At 39.8% G+C, this 19889-nt stretch overlaps 3 protein-coding genes across 3 annotated transcripts; 1 reads left to right on the forward strand and 2 right to left on the reverse strand.

Annotated features, from left to right (window-relative positions):
* The first annotated feature begins 833 nt into the window (after nt 1-833).
* On the forward strand, nt 834-4380 carry LOC129599381 (FMRFamide receptor-like). The gene is made up of 2 exons (XM_055497608.1): nt 834-2004; nt 3326-4380. Exons 1-2 carry the CDS (start codon nt 1024-1026, stop codon nt 3428-3430), a joined length of 1086 nt encoding a protein of 361 aa, XP_055353583.1. The 5' UTR covers nt 834-1023; the 3' UTR covers nt 3431-4380.
* A 1054-nt stretch (nt 4381-5434) lies between these two features.
* Nucleotides 5435-14811, reverse strand: LOC129601057 (transient receptor potential cation channel subfamily M member 2-like). Its single transcript, XM_055499770.1, has 22 exons — nt 14631-14811; nt 14262-14444; nt 13933-14127; nt 13279-13423; nt 12678-12834; nt 11933-12171; nt 11713-11822; nt 11346-11535; nt 10898-11046; nt 10295-10614; nt 10041-10228; nt 9527-9833; nt 9216-9373; nt 9018-9154; nt 8747-8874; nt 8556-8672; nt 6752-6838; nt 6672-6691; nt 6425-6576; nt 6314-6355; nt 6149-6243; nt 5435-5739 (listed from the first exon to the last, which is right to left on the reverse strand). The coding sequence occupies exons 1-22, from the start codon at nt 14640-14642 to the stop codon at nt 5664-5666; spliced, it is 3207 nt and encodes a 1068-aa protein (XP_055355745.1). The 5' UTR covers nt 14643-14811; the 3' UTR covers nt 5435-5663.
* Nucleotides 14812-15484: 673 nt separating this feature from the next.
* On the reverse strand, nt 15485-19018 carry LOC129600555 (toll-like receptor 3). Its single transcript, XM_055499114.1, has 3 exons — nt 18625-19018; nt 17598-18233; nt 15485-17241 (listed from the first exon to the last, which is right to left on the reverse strand). Exons 1-3 carry the CDS (start codon nt 18757-18759, stop codon nt 15652-15654), a joined length of 2361 nt encoding a protein of 786 aa, XP_055355089.1. The 5' UTR covers nt 18760-19018; the 3' UTR covers nt 15485-15651.
* Nucleotides 19019-19889: the final 871 nt, after the last annotated feature.

Below are 19889 nucleotides of genomic sequence, written 5' to 3' on the forward strand. Positions count from 1 at the left end.
CAGCATAAACAAACTTATCACCATCGGAAGAAGATCAGAGCAGACCGGAAATGGAGCGTTATCCCCTGAGATCTATTTGCCTTTTGTATAGGCAAATTTATCTGTATGATGGATTTTATATACTTTGGGTGACAGTTTAGGCTGCGAGCAATATAATAAACGCCTCGAACAAAATATAAAAACTCATCGGTAATTTTTAAGTCATACACACTGTGAAAGTTCTTACGTTACGCACTACCTTTTACACATTTTGACGAGCAGTAAGGTCATCTCATGCTTCTGAATGCACAAAATTCTTCATGGCATTCCAAACATGAAAATACTTCACTAGGGAAGTTCTAATGATGTAACTTACAAGTATTAGGCAACTTCCAAGTGTCACTTATTTCGTAAAAATACATTCTTCGGATTTGAACCTTTGCGATCGCTTATTTCATCTTTTGAGCGCTGAACCTTAAAATTAGATATATTACCAACAAAAGACGCTCCAGTGATTTTACGCGATATTTAATAATAAGAAAAACGATATAAAAAAGAATTAGCTGAAGAAATGCCGTTGACATAGTTCGGGATGCAATTATAAATCGATTAAAAGAATCCTGGCTGTCCAGTTTTCTATATAAAACTGGATACGTACTTTCACTGATTTGTATTGGCATGTCAACAAGAATTTACGCTGTCAATCTGCACTTGTACTATAACGAAACCATGTGTATACGCTACGGACTCGCGGTAAGGAACACTGCCAATTCTTGTTCTGCCATCACGAGAGGAAGCACTTAGTCGTCAGTGGAAGAAACCGTGACGACCACAGTTGCCGGCACATACAAGTCACAACAACCCGGCACTGCTCCATGCGGATCATACGCATAAAATCTCTTGCCATTTGATCCCCCAGCGAGTTAGTGGCAATAATACTTAACACCATGTTCTTTCCGTAAAATGATATTCCTTCCGTGGTCACCATGTTTTCTTCGCTGCAATAACATCTGCCAGACATTTTCTTGATTTTCTAATCGAAACATGGCGTTAGATTACGCTTATAATTGTCGCAATGCAACATATTCAACGGACAACTGCTCAACGCCGGACACCAGTGAAGTTTATTACCAGGATTTCCTCGACTTGTCGCGTTTCTGGATCCAGCGAATTTTCATTCCCATCATCAGTATTGTTGGGATTATTGTTAATTGTATGACAATTATTGTGTTTTCCCAGCGGCGACTGCGCAGTTCCACCAACATGTACCTGAAAGCACTGGCGGCATTTGACCTTTTGTACCTGATGAGTGTGCTGACATTGTCGTTTTATCATTATCCCAATCACCATCCTTATTTTACGTACTACAAACCGTACGGATACTTCATTACAGATTTCGCCAGTAATGTCAGCGTGTGGCTGACGGCAGCCTTCACCGTGGAACGGTTTACCGTTATTCGTAATCCGATGAAAAGTATGAAACATGCCACGTCGCAGTTTGCTAAGAGGGTCGTCTTTACCATTACGGTGTGCTGTTTTGTTGCAACGTTTCCCACATTGATGGAATATCATGTACAAGACCGATACAATCTGCTGACCAATACAACCGTCTTGGAATTACATCCAACCGCGTTAGGGAAGAATGCCACGTATAAAAACGTGTTTTACTGGTTCACGTCCGTCACCTTTGTATTCTTACCGTTCCTGTTAATTGCCGCACTGAATATGTTTTTGTTGCGGTCACTGCGAGCAGCGCGCAGTATTCGTTCGTCCTTATCATCGGCGGTGCTAGCGTCGGAATTACGGACCACATTTTTACTGGTGACGGTGATACTAATGTTTTTATTCTGCCAGACACCGGCGGCGGTTATGCTGATTGTGTCCCTTTTCAATGAACGACATGGTTTCATGCCGGACAATCTTCAGAGGGGGCTCAACAATATCATTAACCTCCTGGTGGCGGTTAACGCCTGTGCAAACTTTTTCCTGTATGTGGGGTTGTCGATCAAGTTCCGGAAGACATTTGTAAGTGATCAAACTAGATACAGTTTACATTGATTAATTTAATTAGCGTCGTGACGTAGAAAAGCGGCATGGCAGCAAGAACTGATCAATAAGAGGCAGATTATAATCAATACACTAAATACTGCACTTTTACAAAGTGTACAAGGAATCTTTGTTGTTGAGGCAGAACGAAAGTAGTGGCAGTACTGAACTCCTAACGGTAACAACATGGTGTATTAAAATAATAAAGTACCGCTAAATCTACAGTCTCTTCGCGTTCGAACTGGGACCGCTTCCTCCTTTGATCTTGTTGATAGCATTTTAGTGACGCTGTTGTCTGTACGCAGGCTGAATAAAGTTAAATTTCATTTAAAAAAAGCAAAAAAATGGTACATACACAGGAGTATATAAACTATTTTTCCATTGGTAGAAGTAGTGTATAATGTATGTAGTATGTACTAAACTGAAATTAACCTTTGTTTAGCTTCAATCAATAATGGTTGCAGAGTTTATCTTTGCTGCACCAACGCACTTCTGTACGCAATCGTAACGACGTCACCGCATTGTAGTCCCGTTGATGATTGAAACCGGAAAACTTTTTCCGATTTTGGATTAATTCAGTGACTACTCTGTCATCATGCGGGGTACGCAAAACTGTTCGCTGAAAATACGAAGATTTAATTATTCGGCTCCGTGAGCCGTGAGGGTATGATTTCGGTGCCTTTTTCGAAACAAAAAAATATGAGATTAAACCCGTGATGTCGCTCATCTGGCATACTGCGGAGACTCAAAATTACGTACACGCAGTGCATTGCAAAGGTTCGTTTTTTACAGTACATTGCGCCTATTTTTTTATACGTTACTGATTAACCGTAAACATTTCTCACCGTTCGGCAGTCACTCTTGTGATACAGATGCGTTGGATAGTAGTACAGTAAATAGTAAATCATAATTTAAATATATAAGTATCACTGCTTATCATGCCACGGATTATTACATAGTATTATTGTATCTAGAATAATACATCAACACTCGTAAACCTATTAGGTCCTGTTTCACATAAGATACTCCCAACCGCAAATGAGTCGTTTCAAATTACTCTTCCGGTCTCCCCGGCCGATTACTCCATGCGCTACTTAGTATTGCGTCAGTAGAAATGTGACTGCTGTAAAATCCTGTTGCGAAGCGAAGCACTTTTCAGCTATGCATAATTGCATCCCATACCTAATTCCAACATAAACCATTAATCTACATAGATCGGCCGATTATATGTCTGCTTAACCCATATGATGTATTTTGTCGGCACGGAAATTCTTACGCTTATACTAGCATTATTTTGCAGTTAAGTCTACTTTTCCTCCAAATGAAGCGCAAGCTATCAGCCCGATCGATACAAACTCCCAACGGGCTGAATGGATACAACTTAGCCAACTGTCCCTATGGATGACGTAATACTGTTATGACAAGTGAGATTATGATGAACCATGAAACATTTCCGGTTACAATTCTTCTCTGTGCTGCGGTACATATTCGCCAGTGTGCGGATTATTTCGGCGCACCAGCAAAGATTAAAGCTGATGTTGTCTGGATGGGAACAGCGAAGGCTACTTGCCAAGAGGCAAGTATGGTAGTCGAACCGGCGACTGACAAGATTTTTTTGTGTACTTGTATACGCCGCAGATTCTGATTACGATGGTGCGCACTCGATCGTACTGCAGCATGTTTCCATATGAATCTCCCAAAGTGAATTGCGATAAAATATTTTACTGTGCGATTGTATCTGACATATTTGTCAATGGTTACTTTGTACTGTTCGGAAAAACATTTCTAGATGTGTTTATTTTTCTACCACTGTAATCTGTAATAAAATAGCACTGCTTGTTTTAACTCTAAAGTTTCCAGGGGATATTTTCTTTGGTTTCGATCGCTTGCTGTTACGCACTTGGAAATTCTGCGAGGGCGGAGTGACATGAGTTATAGGGCAAGTGGTTAAGCACCGTAACCCGGCGTCCAAATTTATCATCAGGCACCAACTAACGAAATATTTTTCTACGTAATTCCAAAAGGCCAAAGCGCTATAATTCTTCGTTAACAGATGCGCGCAAAGCACATTGTGATTCAATGTGATTTAACGTGGCATTCTACACCTCGCTGTGATTATACTCGGATTTCAGTCTTAATAAAGAACAACATGACCATAGTGTTTTCTGGCAGTCTGAAAAAGTTGTATTTGGTTGTTGGTGGCATACTTTGATTACGCCAAGCCCATAATAATATACTGACTTATTAACGACATTGTACGCAAGTGTGATGAGCAGGTTGTTCGGCTAAAAATAACGGTATTAAACGGAGACGACATGTTGTTAACATCGACGGGAAGTCAGGGTTGTAAACTTAGAGGAAGGGTGTAAATGGTGCGAACGCAGCGGTCTGCCAACTTAAACGTGATTTGTGTTCTTTTTATATTTGTACTTCGTGCGTACGGTCAACTATTGCAGCGAAATCACGGAAAAACTTGTTTACACCTCGTATTTCACTTGAAAATAATTACTTTGTGTGTCTGAAACCCATGCATCTGTATTTGCCCGAAGAGTGCTAATTAACTCTGAAGTTAATCAAATTTTGTAATTTGCAGGGAACTATTTTGGGAAAATAATGTTTTTCTGGCTGCCCAATTTGAATCCAAAAAATAACTAATAATTATTAAGAAGTTGATGACTTAGTACCACTGCTTAACAGTAGGTAAGTAATTAAAGTCTATTCTGTGACGTTAACCAGTCTTTTTTATTTTTCCATTCCTTACGATGTATTTTCGTTGCCTGGTACCTTACTACCTGTACTTCAAGTATGTTTACTTACTGTATGTACGTACCAATTAACTGTGCACTGTAGGCTGGTAACTGCTTTCGTACTGCAGATTTTATTAGTATTGCACAACATTACTCACCATAAACTGAGGTTGCAAAAATCGAAATCTTGCAAAAATCTTTCTTTATTAATGCGTCTACATTCAATAGAAAAAATTTTATCACACTGATGTACCACGTGTGTGATCGTTTGCATTGTTTACTGCTATTCTGCAGAGTTACTGATTTTTTTTTTAGCACTGTTGAAAGTTTTGGTTTGTTGCTGAAAACAATGTGGATTTGGTTCGAAAATATGTGCTTGTCTTTTAAGTCATTTTTTGGAAGGATTTTTCGCATGATGCTTAACACTGTTAATTTTTTGATTGGAGTGCCAATCCTTGGATGCCGACGCTGCGCTAGTGCTACTGGTTTGGTTGATTCCCGCGAGAAATCATAAGTTTAAGTGACTGCGTTTTCATGCAGGGCGTTACAAGACGTACAAAAGAGAATTATATAAGCTACCTTTCGCACGAGTTCGTGTTATTGTGAAATTCCGGCAGTTTTGAGTAATGTTGTGCATTACTTGCGTGTAAGTTGTATCTCGAATTGTAGTTTTTAATCAATAAAGGTGATTTTTTTTCCGGAAACAAATTTTTCCAGTATATACTCGTATACTGTTAGCATGCCCAAAAATCATTGACCGCCATTCCAGAAGTATCCAAGTATATTATTAGAAGTATTACGCTATTGCAGTACACATTCGTGAATCGTCATCGTCAACAGGATGGATTAGTATAAATTAAAAACTCATTTTGCAGTCATCATGTGGCTAAATTACTTCCGCAGTTTGGAGTCCAAAAACCCGATCTTTGAATGGAGAGACGCTACTAAATTCTGAACATTGCGCAACCTATAAATAAACACTCATCGTATAATATGAGGGGATATCACAGCGCACACCGTCACACGTGCAGTAACATACGAGCACATCTCAAAGCATACAATATTAAAAACTACTGTTGCCGGCAACTACTGTACTTAAATCTAAACTTGAAGTATACTTGAAGCAAAAATTTTTGTTTAGCGCTGAAAAATTTAAAAGTTACATTAGCTATAACTATCTCATATTAGGTTCAAATACGTATTTAGGTAAAGCATCTGTTAAAGAAAAATAAATAAACTAAAGAAAGTATTACTCTATCACAGTGTTTGTTGACATAAGATGTGCCACTTGAGCATGCAATTGATTTTTTTAAAAATGTCTGTTTTTCGGACAGATATAGACAACTAACCCTTAAAAAATTAATTTGTAAACTTACTTATCCCGATGTCCTTCGAATGCGGTGTCCGAAGCACCTTCTCTGTCCTTCTGCGCAAAGAATTGCATTGCTTTAGCGCGCCAGTAGGTGAATGCCTATGAGCAAAAATATCAAACTCGTTGACGTCAACAGTGAAGAGCGAAACCCAGAACATTCGATTCATACTTCGAGGTCAACGCCAGTGACAAACTTTTGTGCATCCTCAGCCTTTAATAACAGACAAAAAATCCATTACAAATGCATTAAGAAATTCACATATGTAGGCTACTTCCACACCTTAATCAGTCTGGTGCGCTTGGATTTCTTAAAGGTTACAATTTGGATCAGATAGCCGAAAACGCTGAATGGCCAGGGAAGTGCTGATCGCTGGGCGTAGTTCATTATGGTTTGAAAGCGTTTGTAGCGGCATAATAAATCGGCCAGTGGAGCTAATAATATTTAGGTATGTCATTAATCGTTAAAACCAACAGAAAAATTGCGAATATGGAAAATATGCCGGCTCCAGGGGAATTAGTGACCTTACCTAGGCGCATATTGGTATGCCTGCAATGAACAGTTCCAGTGACGATATTGGAGCTTCGATAGCTACCGAAAGTTACTTACAGGTAGTAGGCATTTAGCACTGTCAGCATAGCCAGTTTCAGCAGGAAATAGTAATGGATTACAAAGATGTAGCTCCATACGGAAACCCTAAAACAAAAATTTCATAAAAACTGCCAGTTAAGATACCGATAGAAACACATTCGTGACAATTCCCCCGTAGAGGAATTGAATACGTAGGCGGTGGTTATACTCGTATCATTATTACATAATAAAAATATGCAGTGAAAAATTTGAAAAAAAAGCTAAATTTTACCGTCTCACCGAATTTCTTTTGCACGACTGCAGTATTTTACAAAGTAAGCCTAAATAGATCGAAAAAGTGCACCCATACCACCGGACCATCGCTTCCAGTGTTCCCTTTCATTATGGCTACACCGGTGACATGGGTGCAGTTTTTCGATCTATTTGGGCTTCCTTTGTAAAACACTGCAGTCGTTCAAAAGAAATTCGGTGTGGATACTGGATACTGAAGAGGAAAATACATATTTCACTGATGCCAGTTAAATCGGAACCATGCGTTCTTCTGCGTACGAGTTGTCTAGTTCCAACGTGGATTTTTTAGGGTAGAATTTCGGAAATGTATAGCAATACGTTATTGATATCTAGCAATACGTTATTTTGACATGCACTGTTCATCCTGGACAGTGGACACAGCATTCTTGTCCTGGGAAACGAGCAATTAAGTGTTCCAGTTCAATAATTTTTTTCTGAGCGCAGATAGTATGGAGAGTGAGGTGAGTCATCCGCTAATACTGTCGCAGGACAATAAGAACAATAAGAAGCCTGCTGCCCTACGTGTATGATTGTTGTTGGAATACCGACCGTCTAGCCACAGTGAAAAGATATATATACTGCTTTTCAGTGATCCTACTTTTCACAGCAGCCGAATAACTTGAATCCTTATGTAAACAGTAACCACGACTAAATCTAGTTTTATGAGGGTGGCAAAAATTAATACGTACATTCAGCCTGTAAGAGATGCACATACCGCTAGCGCTAGTGAGTGCCCTCAGTTCACTTGGTATTGATAGGTTGCTTATTCGACAATAGACATACACATATTGTCTACGATCAGAAGTAAGAGCGCTGTTCTATGGACTGACAGAGAATGCAGTCTACTATTTGCCACCCGACTCAACTAGACTGGGTGAAGGTCTGCTAATGAGATTTTTGTACCTTAAGTTGGATTAAGGGACAGAGAGAACGTGTACAGGAGTCGACTGGGTCTGGTCTAGCTTTGCGATACATGTACTGATGTACAGCATCTCTTCACTACTCAAATGGGAATCCGACAGAGAATCGGCAACTGAACAGACAGGATTGAGGCTAACCTTTAGTGTCCTTTACTTTCCATCTTTTCCCCGGTAGAGGATAGACAGACGCAAAAGCTCAGAACAGACAGAATCATTCTGACCTTTCACTTAGAAAGTTCTGACCTTTCAGTTACACGCTGGATCCTATACTAATATAATATATAGACAGACTACGTCTGCCATATGTTATATTAGGCTTGCCCGTTTCAACCGTGCAGCGCCTACGTAAAAACACCACCTATTGGCTTACTGGTAGCGCAGTGACTACAAAACATCCGTAGCCGGTAGTCGGTACATGTTGTAAATGGAAAAAGTATGCACTTACATATATTAAGATATTTTGGTACGTTCTGCTAATCACAAATTTGAACAGGTTACACAATTCAACGAGTGTTGCATTTGTAGAAATGTGCACAGTTTGTTCAAAACAGGTTTGCTATAACTAGATTTAGAAATTTTATAAATTAAAAGTTGCAGCAGCAAACTCTTACGTTTGGCAGGAGTACGAGTTGTAATCGCCCAACCAGCACCGATCGTGAGGGACTGCACTGTCCGGTTGAGTAAAATTTTTCCAATCAATCTTATTTTGGGCTTCACAGGTGGGATCACTGTGGTTAAAAAGTGTTATAACAAAATCTCATGGCATATATGTCTACAGTAATATAAACTGTATTATTTTTACTAATCAAGTTCGTAGAAAAATCCTCCAAATAGTGTAAAGATACTCCGGTAGAACGCGTGCCGCCAGTCATCGCCTGTAAATGGCCAGTCGGGCGTGGTGATGGCTTGCCAGACAACGCCGGTAGCAAGCTGTACATTTAATAAGAATTGGTTATTCAACTGGTATCATTAAGAATTAATAACTAAAAAACCCGACGAAAGTAAAAAAAATTTAATATGCCAAGATTTTCCTTTCTGCGATATAGCTGTTAAATATTCTACAGTTCCCTTACCAATAGTGGTAACATCAGAATAATCCAACGGAATAAATCGACCAGCATGTTCTTCTTCAATAGCCGCACGACCGATGCCGTGAGGTGTGGGAAGTATAAAAACAGATCCCACACGATGTAGTAATAATACAAAACACCTACGTCCGAAATACAAAAAATATGGGAACATAGCCTTAAACATTGTAAAGATTTACGCACCGAATGCCAAAATTATTCTTCCCGAAAAGGGTTGTGTTTCACGAAACGGTTCGATACGGTACAGAAAGAAAAGAATATTCCATGCTGTTTGATAGAAGAAATGGATGCCGCGGTACGTCAGACTCATTTCCGCCCCATATAGATAATCCTTCAGCGTTCTGCAAAAAGAAGATTTACAAAAACAAATCCGTTCAAATGTGTATTAAGCTAACATAATCATTAATATTGGCTTTTTCATATTCAAGTCTTGCGTATTTAACTATATGCTGACGTCGTCACGCATAGAAGCATGTAAATATGGCTTTACTTACTTTAGCACCAAATCCAGCCAAATCAGGGCGGTACAAGCGAACACAGCAATATCGACGCCCACATACATGCAGGGTGGGAGCATGATATCCACACCAATTAAAATTAAGAAGAGATGATAGGTAATGAACCAAATCCAGTATTTGACCACTGGACTCTGCCACACTGCTTGTGTCATTTGCCAAACCGGCGGATGTTGGGCTCGCGGCTGCTGCAGGCGAGTTACAGTGTCAGGCTGGCGGTTATGGCGCAAGTTGGTGATATACCGTTTGATATCTTCTTCATCGGTTGGTTCTTTCATTTCATCATCTACGCAAAACAATAAGAGTGCATTATAAGTTTCGATGACCAAATACTATGAGCAGCACCAGTTCACAACTGCAACGCGTAAATATGTAAGAACAGATACACAAAATAATATTAGCAAGAATTATTTAATATAAAATGTGATTAAGCAAATGAGTTTTGGGCCTATCGCAGAAACATTATATTTTTGACATGTGCCAAAAATCTTACGAATTTTATCAAGGTCCACAGCGGCCTGTCGGTCAGTTAACATGGGAAAGGTCAGCCATTTATACATTGGACAGACGGTAAAAGCCGATATAAGCATCTTGAGATAGCCATATGAGCCGCGGTACCGAACAAACCCGAAAGCGAAATCTTCCACAAACTGTTGTATTGCTGGGTGCGATAGAAATTTCCTATAATAATACAAGCTTAATGAATATCTTCGCTAGGCGATCAGATCCTATAAAAATTGAACGCACAAGCAGAATCCCTTGTATGACATCTCCAAAGTGGTCAAATTATTGAACTCCGGTAACTTTCGCGATAACAACCCGTGACACCGTTCTGGGAAGTCATTATATCCCAAATTGAACAGGTCAGTAGCGAGATTATCGAAGTCAATAGAATTTTGAACTAGTTCGGCATGGACGTCTGTTTCGGGATTATGACCAGCTAAACTGCGGAAAAGTAGCGCTACAAAAATGGCTTGTGGCACCGGATCTATGCTGAACTTTAGGAGGATCTTGATTAATTCCACACGGTTAAACAGGGTTGCATAAACAATCAAAGCATTAAGCGCCTGAAATAAAATGCAGCTTTTCAATAGGAAAGTAGTCAGATCTAGACAAAACTGGGACAATAAATACTGCACAGCGCATGGTAGAGTAAACATTATGTTATTCATGTTATCCTATGTGTACTTCATTCAATAGAAATATTTTTGTACAAAGACACAAACACGGTAGGTATTTAGTTGTTTTTGAAAGAATTATGGTTTATTTAGCAGTTTAACAAGAATCGAAACGCAAAAGTGAGTTGCAGGTGCACAAAAGCAGAATTTGCAAGGGATCGTAATGTCTTACCGTGCGATCCTGGGAAGTAGCATCCGCTGTGCTTAGGCCCAACGCATTTGTAGACATTTCACGCAGGTTGATGTAATCCTTAATGCCGCTTAATTTGTAAATTACTGGATTTAATTCGGTATAAAGGAACGCTTCCGTGATCGGGTCATCTGGAAGCAGTTATTCGGTTTCATGCATGTTCGTATCGCTCCACTCGTAAGTTCTAACTACATAGTGCCAGTATTTACACCCGGCATAATACTGTATGCCCTGTACACGTTTGAAAAGCATATAATGTGCCAAGCTTTACTATTTCCAAACGCCATGTTTTCCAGTCGGATTTTTTAACCTTTACAATAATACAGGTTAAAATAGATTTTCCTTTAGTACAGAGTACAGAAGTACAGGGTGATCCACGTTGAACAGTTATATTATGGATTATTTTATGTTTAGTTGGGTTTTTACATACTGGCATGATGCTGCAACACCTGGTCCCAAACTCTTTCAACAAAAAATTCATCATCCAGTGTGTTTTGATACAACATCAGATAGTCCATGTGAGATAAGAAATGGCGAACCGGCATCTGTTGTAACATGATGTCCACGAAAGCTTCTCGTCCCGGTAAAACTAAAGCCTCCATCAATGCAGCATACGGTATCTGTACTCGCAAATCCAACCATTTATATTTAGGTACAACTTATGGTTAGTGAAGCAGTATATGTAAGACTCGATATTTACTAAAATTATAAAGTTTATCATCTCGATATAAAAATGGCCGTAGATAAATACAAGACAGAAGCGGCTGCCGTATTCATATTTATAGTTTATACCCTACCTCCATAGCAGACCAGGGATACTGCGCCAACAGAATATCGGTAGCTAGTTCGATTTGGTTGTTTTGCACCGCCAAAAGCCAGTTCCGCTCAAGGACAAAAGGTTCGCTAACTAAAAATCACGGTAACCATTTTTATTATTTGTTATTTTTACGTAGTAGTAGTATGTAGTAATAACGAGTTGAACATGCCTTTATTGTTTTTAATTAGGGGTTTTCGTACCTTTTGGACAACGTTCCATCGCACTGCGCAAAATACCGGCATCCATTCCAGATATAGATTCTTTTTCCTGGGCATTGATTACTTTCAGTAATCCTGAAGCTTGCGACAGAGAGATAATATCCGCAATTGTTTCCGCAATGTGCCGACGTTCCTTGTCAGTTGGTTTGGTTTGCGCGAACATCACACGATCAATAAGATAATCCACATTGTTGTAAAAAGCTTCGTCCAACGAACCGTTCCTTCAGTATTAAGGAATAATTTAGAAAGTATGCATGGATTAGAAAGCATTAATATTAGAGACTCAAAATACTGAAGTAAGTAATAAAAAATCTGAATAATTTAAGTGTTAACAAGCCATTCGTCTCACACTGTACAATTACTATCCTAGTACTGTGGGCAGAAAGGTTTATGTAGGTACAGTACAGTAGTACTGCAAATCGGTGATTATTGCAAGCTACATGCATTCAGTTTTGGTGCGGCTTGTGTTTGCAGCATTTGTAAGGAGTCATCTATTATTTTTGCAATAAGAGTAATTTAGCATAAGAACAAAAGTTTCATTTAGTAAAAACTTGTCTTTAGCTTTAGTATTAATATATCGGCGGCAGACACAAATAAATAGAGTAAACCTTTAACAGGCAGTAACTTTTCTACCAGTTACGTCCAAATAAATTTAGGGAAAACACAAAGCCGTCAGACTACGGAGTATAACAGAAAAACCTCGCATTTCTTTGCTGGGTAACTTTACCAGTGTTCGATGCTTCCGGCCAAGACATCGGCTGTCCCATTGCACCCTTGAAGAAGCATAACCTGGACATCTTCGTTAAGATAGGATTCGACTTGTTCTAGTTCCTCGATGCCTCCTTGCACGAACATCACGATTTCAATAACAGGGAGCTGATGAGCTGTAAAGGTGAACATTAAAAATTTTAAACTTTGCTAGTATCGTCTAATTTCACGAGCTGATGAGCTGACATTGCAATAAATACTGGTAATATCGCCCAATTTCATACTTGCCGCTGCTATCGCGCATTATGATAGTACCCATTAATTGCAAAAATAAGTACTACTGCAAGATCGCGCATTTTGAAAGATTACGGAAATGAATCTATATATGCATACTTCGTTCTATATGTTAGGACAAAATCTTGACACGCGTGCCGCTTCGTTCATAGTATCTGCATTTTTTGGAAACAATCGATTTTGTTGTATTAATAATATTGCAGTTGTGTAACAGTCATTTTAAATAATGAGCAGGCGTATTTAAATTTTCATTATAGTTTAAATGTGTTAAATACTTAAGCTACTACGTACGGTGGTATATCTACAAGTGTTTTAAGCAAACTTGCCTGCATGACTTTTGTGTCCCAGTCTACCTAATTGGGTACGCAGTTCCCGCTCAACCTGGACTCGAAATCCATACGCGTGACTTCTTGGCTCATTTAGCAAGACAAAGTGGGTGTGATTGTTATCTAATCCGTATCCCGGTTCATTCTAAAATTGTATTAAAAATAACATATAGTCAGATCGCACACATAATTATATTGCATAAATACGAGCAAATTGTAAGCAGATTGTACAAGTAAGCCTGCTATCACCACAGTACTACTTGTACAGTATCGGTATCACGCGCCGGTACGCCAAAAAGATTGTACAGCTTAGGACAAAATGGTCGCATACCCAAAATCTCCACATTCAGTACGCATGCAGCGCAGTGCACCGTACGACTGAGTTCAAAATATCCGGTTCGTACAAGTGCACTGCACCGCTTGCGTACAGAATGCTGGGTATGGGGCTATGCGACCATTTCGTCCTACATTGTACAATAGCAGACTTGCAGTAGAAGCTACTAGCAAAAGCAATGGTACAGGAGTAGCATTGTGCAATATAATTATTTTGTAACATGCGAAGTATTATGCGTGCGTGAAATTTATTAATATGCACAAGGGGGAGTTCAAATTTTTGACAACTGAAACTTTTGCGCAGAGTGAATGGATGCTTACGTTGCCGGATCTCTTATTGGTACCCACAATCGAAGTGGGAACCATACCAATAAGGCGGGTTATGGTAGCCGGGCGGTCTTTTGTCGCAAACTCCGAGTTGTAGAACTGTTCGTCCCGGATGGCCGCGCTGATCACGGCCGATAGGCCATGGTTTAATCCATCGTCGATTACTAGCGTGCTACCGCTGTTGGTCAGCTGTAACAAATTGTTACTACCAATCAATTTTAACCGCCTTTTAGTCTCATGACTAATTAAATTTAGCATGCATAAAAAATCAAAACAGTAACGTTAACCTGTTGGCACAAGGCACAAGAATCAGATACGAGTACCTTTATTATAGATTTTTGGAAAGCAGCTCGATGGACTGCCTGCCGCCATAGATAGCTGCTTTCATGTCCGGTGAGTACGGACAAAATTATATCCGGACTGCCGATGTTCCAACCATTAATAATATCCGCAACAGCATCGGGAATTTCGGCTTCCGATGAGATTTTAAGGTAAACTTGGCTGTCCTGGAAGAAGTGCGAAAATATTTACAAAAGGGCGCTATCGATGTAAAAGCAAAGCTACGACTCGCATTGAACAAATCTCCCAAGTTTAGGAGGCGATTGAGTCGTCTCATCAAATTTTCTAATTCCGTTATGTTGCATTTGCAATGGTTATAATCCGCCTTGAATATTGCAAAATAAATATCTTACGGTGGGATCCATATTATTTCAGCCAATGGCCGGAATTGGCCGGAGTGCGGTACCTTACGAGTTGGTCAATTTCCAAGCAGTATTCCAACTTATCACCACAATGCATGAAACGTTGTGGGCACTCCTTAAGATTTCTTTCGGAGGGTCTTGTAGAATTTTTGTCGGTGACGGTTGTAACTTGAACACAGTCCTCGCTAGCTGCATATGCGCCGCGGGCTTGCCCAGTGGCAAGCAGGTGCTTAACGTGCTGGTTACCGCGCGAGCGAGTTGTACCTACAACATGATTTGATGTTGCGGCAGTGATTTGGTTTCACAAGGAAATGGAAAATAGATTCTTTAGGAAAGCCGGTTTTTTCGACTGAACATTGCTACAGGCGCCATAACGTAGACTTTTCAGTAAAGTAGTTGCTGAATTTCAAGACAAATGCATTTCAAGATCTAGATAAATGCTACTGTCAAACGCCAAAAAAAGCCGAGAAATTTTGATAAAAATTCAAACGGTGTAGGTAACTTAGGCAAGTATATCCATAAAGTATTCCATTCCATGAAGTACAGTATTCGCTTTTACGGACGTACGGAGAATCGCAGTGAAAACATTTCTCTAATCATTAATTCTTTTGCAGTGAAACCGCATTTTTGTGTAATGTCAGCGAGATATTGTAGATAATTCACGTACGTACATAGTCTCTATGTCCTCTCTTCCACATACGAAAGCGACTGCATGCGAGCATAATAAAATTTTCAATCTGCACATAAAAAAACATGATAGTATACAGTTTTGACCAGTTTATATACTTTGTGACTTTGTTTGTAATTAATAATGCGCACAACATTGACCAACCAGAATATCGAGAATACCATTTTATTCGTCCAATATTTATATTATAACTATCACCGAAACGTCGGCCTTACGACTGATCTCATCTTAGATCAATAGGCTGGCGTATATTACAGTATCAAATCAAAATTTGGGAATTTTTGATTCACAATCATTTGCTGCGCACCTTGTCAGTAAGTTATATCATGCTACTGCGTTGTTTGAGACAAAATTCTTTTGATCGGCGTTAGAACAGATTTTATTACTGAGGTCTTGTAGCATCTGTGCATCCGGACAGTACGTTAAAGGTGCAAATGTGGCAAGGACCGGATACTGCAGACCCTGGTCCACGTCGTCCGCATCATGCGTGGTCACTGACACGTAATTCGACAGTCCAGGATAGCCTTTTCGGGAGGTAATCACCGATCCCTCGGCGCATCTCTTGATAATGGACAGCAAATAATCATCGCGTGTCAACAGACTAGCATCCGGATTGACCACTAGAAAACTGTACACATCGTTCAGCAGCCAACGAAGCTTTTTCAATTTGGAAAACAGAGCCGGTCGCAGACAACTGTTGTTGTAGCTCTGTATGCCGAAATAAACGAGCTCTTTCCCTCCGTCCTGATCCAGGAATAAATCTTGAACCTCAGCCGAGTTATTACCCAAGAGTAGACTTTTTAACTTCAGCAGATTGTCAAAGGAGCCGCGTTCTATACGGTCGATACCGTTGCTTTCCAAATTCAGATATTCCAAGTTCTGTAAGGAGGTGCGCCCTTGGGCAAAATTATCCGTTCCAATGGACGAGATGCGGTTATTAGCAATGTCCAGCGTCTGTAATTCAGGCAGATTACCGAAGGTGTGCGGTTGGATGGACTGCAGATTATTCCCGCGCAGACTGAGTAATTTCAAATGTGTCAAATGCGGAATGTTATCTTGGGAAAGATACGTCACTATGTTGTCTTCCAGATACAAATGCGTCAGATTGTACAGGCGACTTGCGGATTCGTTAAGGGCGGAGAATATGCTTTTTTTTAACTGTGCAGAATTCATGCGGAATATGGTGACGGGCGGCAACGTCGAAAAGGCATCCATATTGACAAAAGGTGCCGGTTGCGGAGGATGGATGCACATACTCATGTTTAGCTCGCGTAAAGTGTCAGAAATTCCAAAGAAAATTTCCTTCGTGATGTTTTTAAAATTATTGCAGCTGAGATCCAGAAAATCTATGTTTTTCAACTGACGTAAGGTCACACCGGCAAATGTGCTGAGATTATTGGAAGATAAATCCAGACTCTGTAGATTTTTAAATGCTGCAAAATACGCCTCCGTCACAGCGTGGTCGGATCGGTCATTTTCAAAAACGGTCAAATTATTGTAGCGCAGGTTTAGGGTCCGTATCGCTGCGGCTACCTCCTGCGGAATATCCGGGAGTGTGGTGAGATTATTATGCGACAAATCCACAATGGTCAGATTAACAGCGCTGAGCCCCTGGAACACGTTATGCTGTTGGGCATCAGTGCCTAAATGATTGTGGTCAAGGTAGACTTCGGTTAGAGTGGGCAATCCTCTCAGCAGACCATGGCCAGTGATATTCGTTTCTCCCAAATCCAGTAATCGCAGACGATCGAAATACCCAAAGAAACCCGACAGGTCGGTCGTCGAATTGACTGCAATTGGGTTGCCTCGTAAGTTCAGGGAACTTGCTGAGGATAATCTTCCAATGGCAGACAATACGCCATCCGATAATTCAATGTTGTTATGGCTCAGGTCAACAGCGGCATCCGGTTGTAACTAAAAATGTTCAAAAAAATGTTTCAAAAAAAGTTTTGTAATCTTCTGTCAGTTTTTGAAAAATTACAAAAAGGACAAACTGTTTTGTAATCTTCTTCTTCGTCATTAATATAATTTTAATAATGCACTTAAAAATCCAGGTACCACACTTCAGTCTTTGTATAAAGCAGTATGAAAGCAGAAAAGTGTGCAGCTGACGTTAATCTTCCAATTAATTAAAGCTCCACACGGCAGACTAGATAGCCGTTTGACCGTTTTTAAAAATTAAAAGCGACCAGGATACAATAAAAGTTATCACTACACTATATGATTATTTACAATATTTGTGATAGCTCCTGGAAATGTTGTCTTGATACCTGCAGAGCTTCTATAATCCGCATGAAAGCTGCGCTGACATGTTTTACTTGCTGTTCACTGGAGGTTCGTTGTGACACAAAATTGTTGTACGTTAAGGTAAATGACTGTAAATTTTTTACTGCCGGAAACCGTTGGTCCGTATCATTGGATAGGTTTATCGTGCTGTTGGCGATCATAAAATGTGTGAGACTCGGGAGAGCTTCCAAAAATTTAGTTTGCCACGACGAAATACTAAGGTTACGTAGAATCAACATGGTCAGACTCGGCAGGCTAGGTGTCTCCATGAAATCATTGACGAGATTCGTGACGCCGATTTTATTCAAGGACAGTTCCTTGATGCTGGTGGGAAGCAATTCTACCGGGAAGTCGGTTATTAATGAACTATTCCAAATATTTAGTCGTTCAAGATTTTCCAGATTATACAGTTCCGGAAAGGTGTCCAGGGACGTTAAGTCCTGCAGATCGAGTGCAACAATCTGCGAAGCCACGGAGTCGAAGACGTCAGCGGATAGACGCGATATGGTGGGCGACAGCCAGAGATATAAGCGGAGCTGTTGTGGAGAATGAGCAAAGACACTGATATCCGATTGGACTTGCTCGGCTGTGACGTTGTTGCAGATAACGTCATAGATGTCCTACGAATTAAAAATAACGACACTGCATTACAATAATATTTGTAATAAGCAATGGTCAGCAGAATAATAAAAACGCGGTATTAAATAGTAATGCTAATCCATAGATAGTACTAGTTATCAGAAATTGTACCATCGGTATATATCTTTCTCTGCGATGCATATAAATGGTAAGTATAAAACTGCATGAAATCCTTAAAGACGGTATTGCTTACTTCGGTTTTATTTCTTAAATTTCCTAATATAATTTTTATGCAGTAGTGTCTGATTATAGCCTTGAGAATCGTGAAATTACAGCTGCAAGAATAGAAGTATTTGTAGTGTGCTCCTTCTAATTGTTAGCGGGGAATGGGATTGTCCAAGTGAATCGGTTAGCGATGTAATAAAGAAATACCTGCATGCAGTTGACCCAGCAATTCCCACTGGGAAGTCGGGAACATTTTCCTTTGGCCGAATGGCTGCTGGACAGGATAAGTACTGCAATATTTAATAAAAAGTGGAAAAAATGCACCATTTGTCTGCGTGCCATTTTTAACAGCACCGCAAGCCAAAGGCCGTCGTACGCGTCGACGGAGCTTCAATCAGTCCCAAGTTAGCTAGTGAAATGGAAGGAAGATTTCTAAATTTTGCCACATTCACATTTGAAGTAATCTTAACTGCTTAAAAAAACATAAACTTTCAGATTTGTATGCGTATCAATCTGAGATCGGTATGTACAAAAAAGCGTCAGCGCAGTTCAAATTGCGATGTGAACATGTGTGCAATGTGATTAAATGAAATTTTGTACGTATGCGTACATTGTAAATACTTATGCATTGAAGTGACAAAAATACCATGTGAATTTCGACGCCTCTGGATAGCAAAATCCTTTAAACTGCTTCAAGCATTTTTCAGACGGACATTTATCATTACCTTTAGTTAACGACTGCTTGCTCCATGTTAATAGCTCGCTTATTTCCAAATCCTTGTGAAATTACGTTGTGGTTGCGTACATGAGAACATCTGAATTCAATTCACAAAATATATTAGTTAATTATGTTGTTTGTACCGGAATTTTGCATTCAACTGTTAAGCGTAAGCATAAGCGTTATAGTAAGCAAGACCACAATGATTAAACGAGTAAACCCTGGAATTACTAGTACCAGCAATCTTTGACATCGTAATTATCCTTCGTATTGATTTTCATAGAAGGTAATCAGCTGCAAAATCCTCTGCTGACTACTGTTAACGCAGAACTTCGGCAGAAGGCCGAAAATTAGCATTTCTGATGGGGTGAGACAGTAAATTTGGAAATGTAAAGTCATTCAGACCGTGTTGTACATGTTATGTCTTCGTGTCACAGCATGACGGCATGACAACGCCTATAGAAGTATCACCCTACTTCCTGTAGTGATCCTGCTTCCTAACGGAAGTCTTTTAACTAACACGTCTGAGGACCATGCATAAAACAAACGATTTTGGAGACCACATGATCTGCTTGCTGCAGCAGCAATGGTTAACATTGTAGAATGTTTTTAAACGGCACGCTCTGCGATGTGCAACGTATGGTGAACGGAGCCTAATCACTGCCTATATATACTGTATGCATGTGCAATAATGCAGTTCGTATAGTTATGCTTGTATTATTTTTTACCTCATATTGTAGTAAACGTATTTACC

This window comes from Paramacrobiotus metropolitanus, unplaced genomic scaffold (assembly GCF_019649055.1).
Source record: "Paramacrobiotus metropolitanus isolate TYO unplaced genomic scaffold, Prichtersi_v1.0 Parri_scaffold0000004, whole genome shotgun sequence".
In the NCBI taxonomy this organism is placed as follows: Eukaryota; Metazoa; Tardigrada; class Eutardigrada; order Parachela; family Macrobiotidae; genus Paramacrobiotus; species Paramacrobiotus metropolitanus.

What these genes read in the sequence shown, in the direction of transcription:
- LOC129600555 (XM_055499114.1), bottom strand. Translation starts at nt 18,759, where the DNA reads ATGGCACGCAGACAAATGGTGCATTTTTTCCACTTTTTATTAAATATT. An exon ending in GCTGGGTCAACTGCATGCAG is followed by an intron (nt 18,234 to 18,624) that starts GTATTTCTTTAT and finishes TTTAATTCGTAG; the next exon opens with GACATCTATGACGTTATCTG. An exon ending in GGATTATAGAAGCTCTGCAG is followed by an intron (nt 17,242 to 17,597) that starts GTATCAAGACAA and finishes GAACATTTTTAG; the next exon opens with TTACAACCGGATGCCGCTGT.
- LOC129601057 (XM_055499770.1), bottom strand. An exon ending in TCCAAAAATCTATAATAAAG is followed by an intron (nt 14,128 to 14,261) that starts GTACTCGTATCT and finishes AATTTGTTACAG; the next exon opens with CTGACCAACAGCGGTAGCAC. An exon ending in GTGCTAAATGCCTACTACCT is followed by an intron (nt 6,692 to 6,751) that starts GTAAGTAACTTT and finishes TGTTCATTGCAG; the next exon opens with GCATACCAATATGCGCCTAG.
- LOC129599381 (XM_055497608.1), top strand. Translation starts at nt 1,024, where the DNA reads ATGGCGTTAGATTACGCTTATAATTGTCGCAATGCAACATATTCAACG. An exon ending in TCAAGTTCCGGAAGACATTT is followed by an intron (nt 2,005 to 3,325) that starts GTAAGTGATCAA and finishes ATTATTTTGCAG; the next exon opens with TTAAGTCTACTTTTCCTCCA.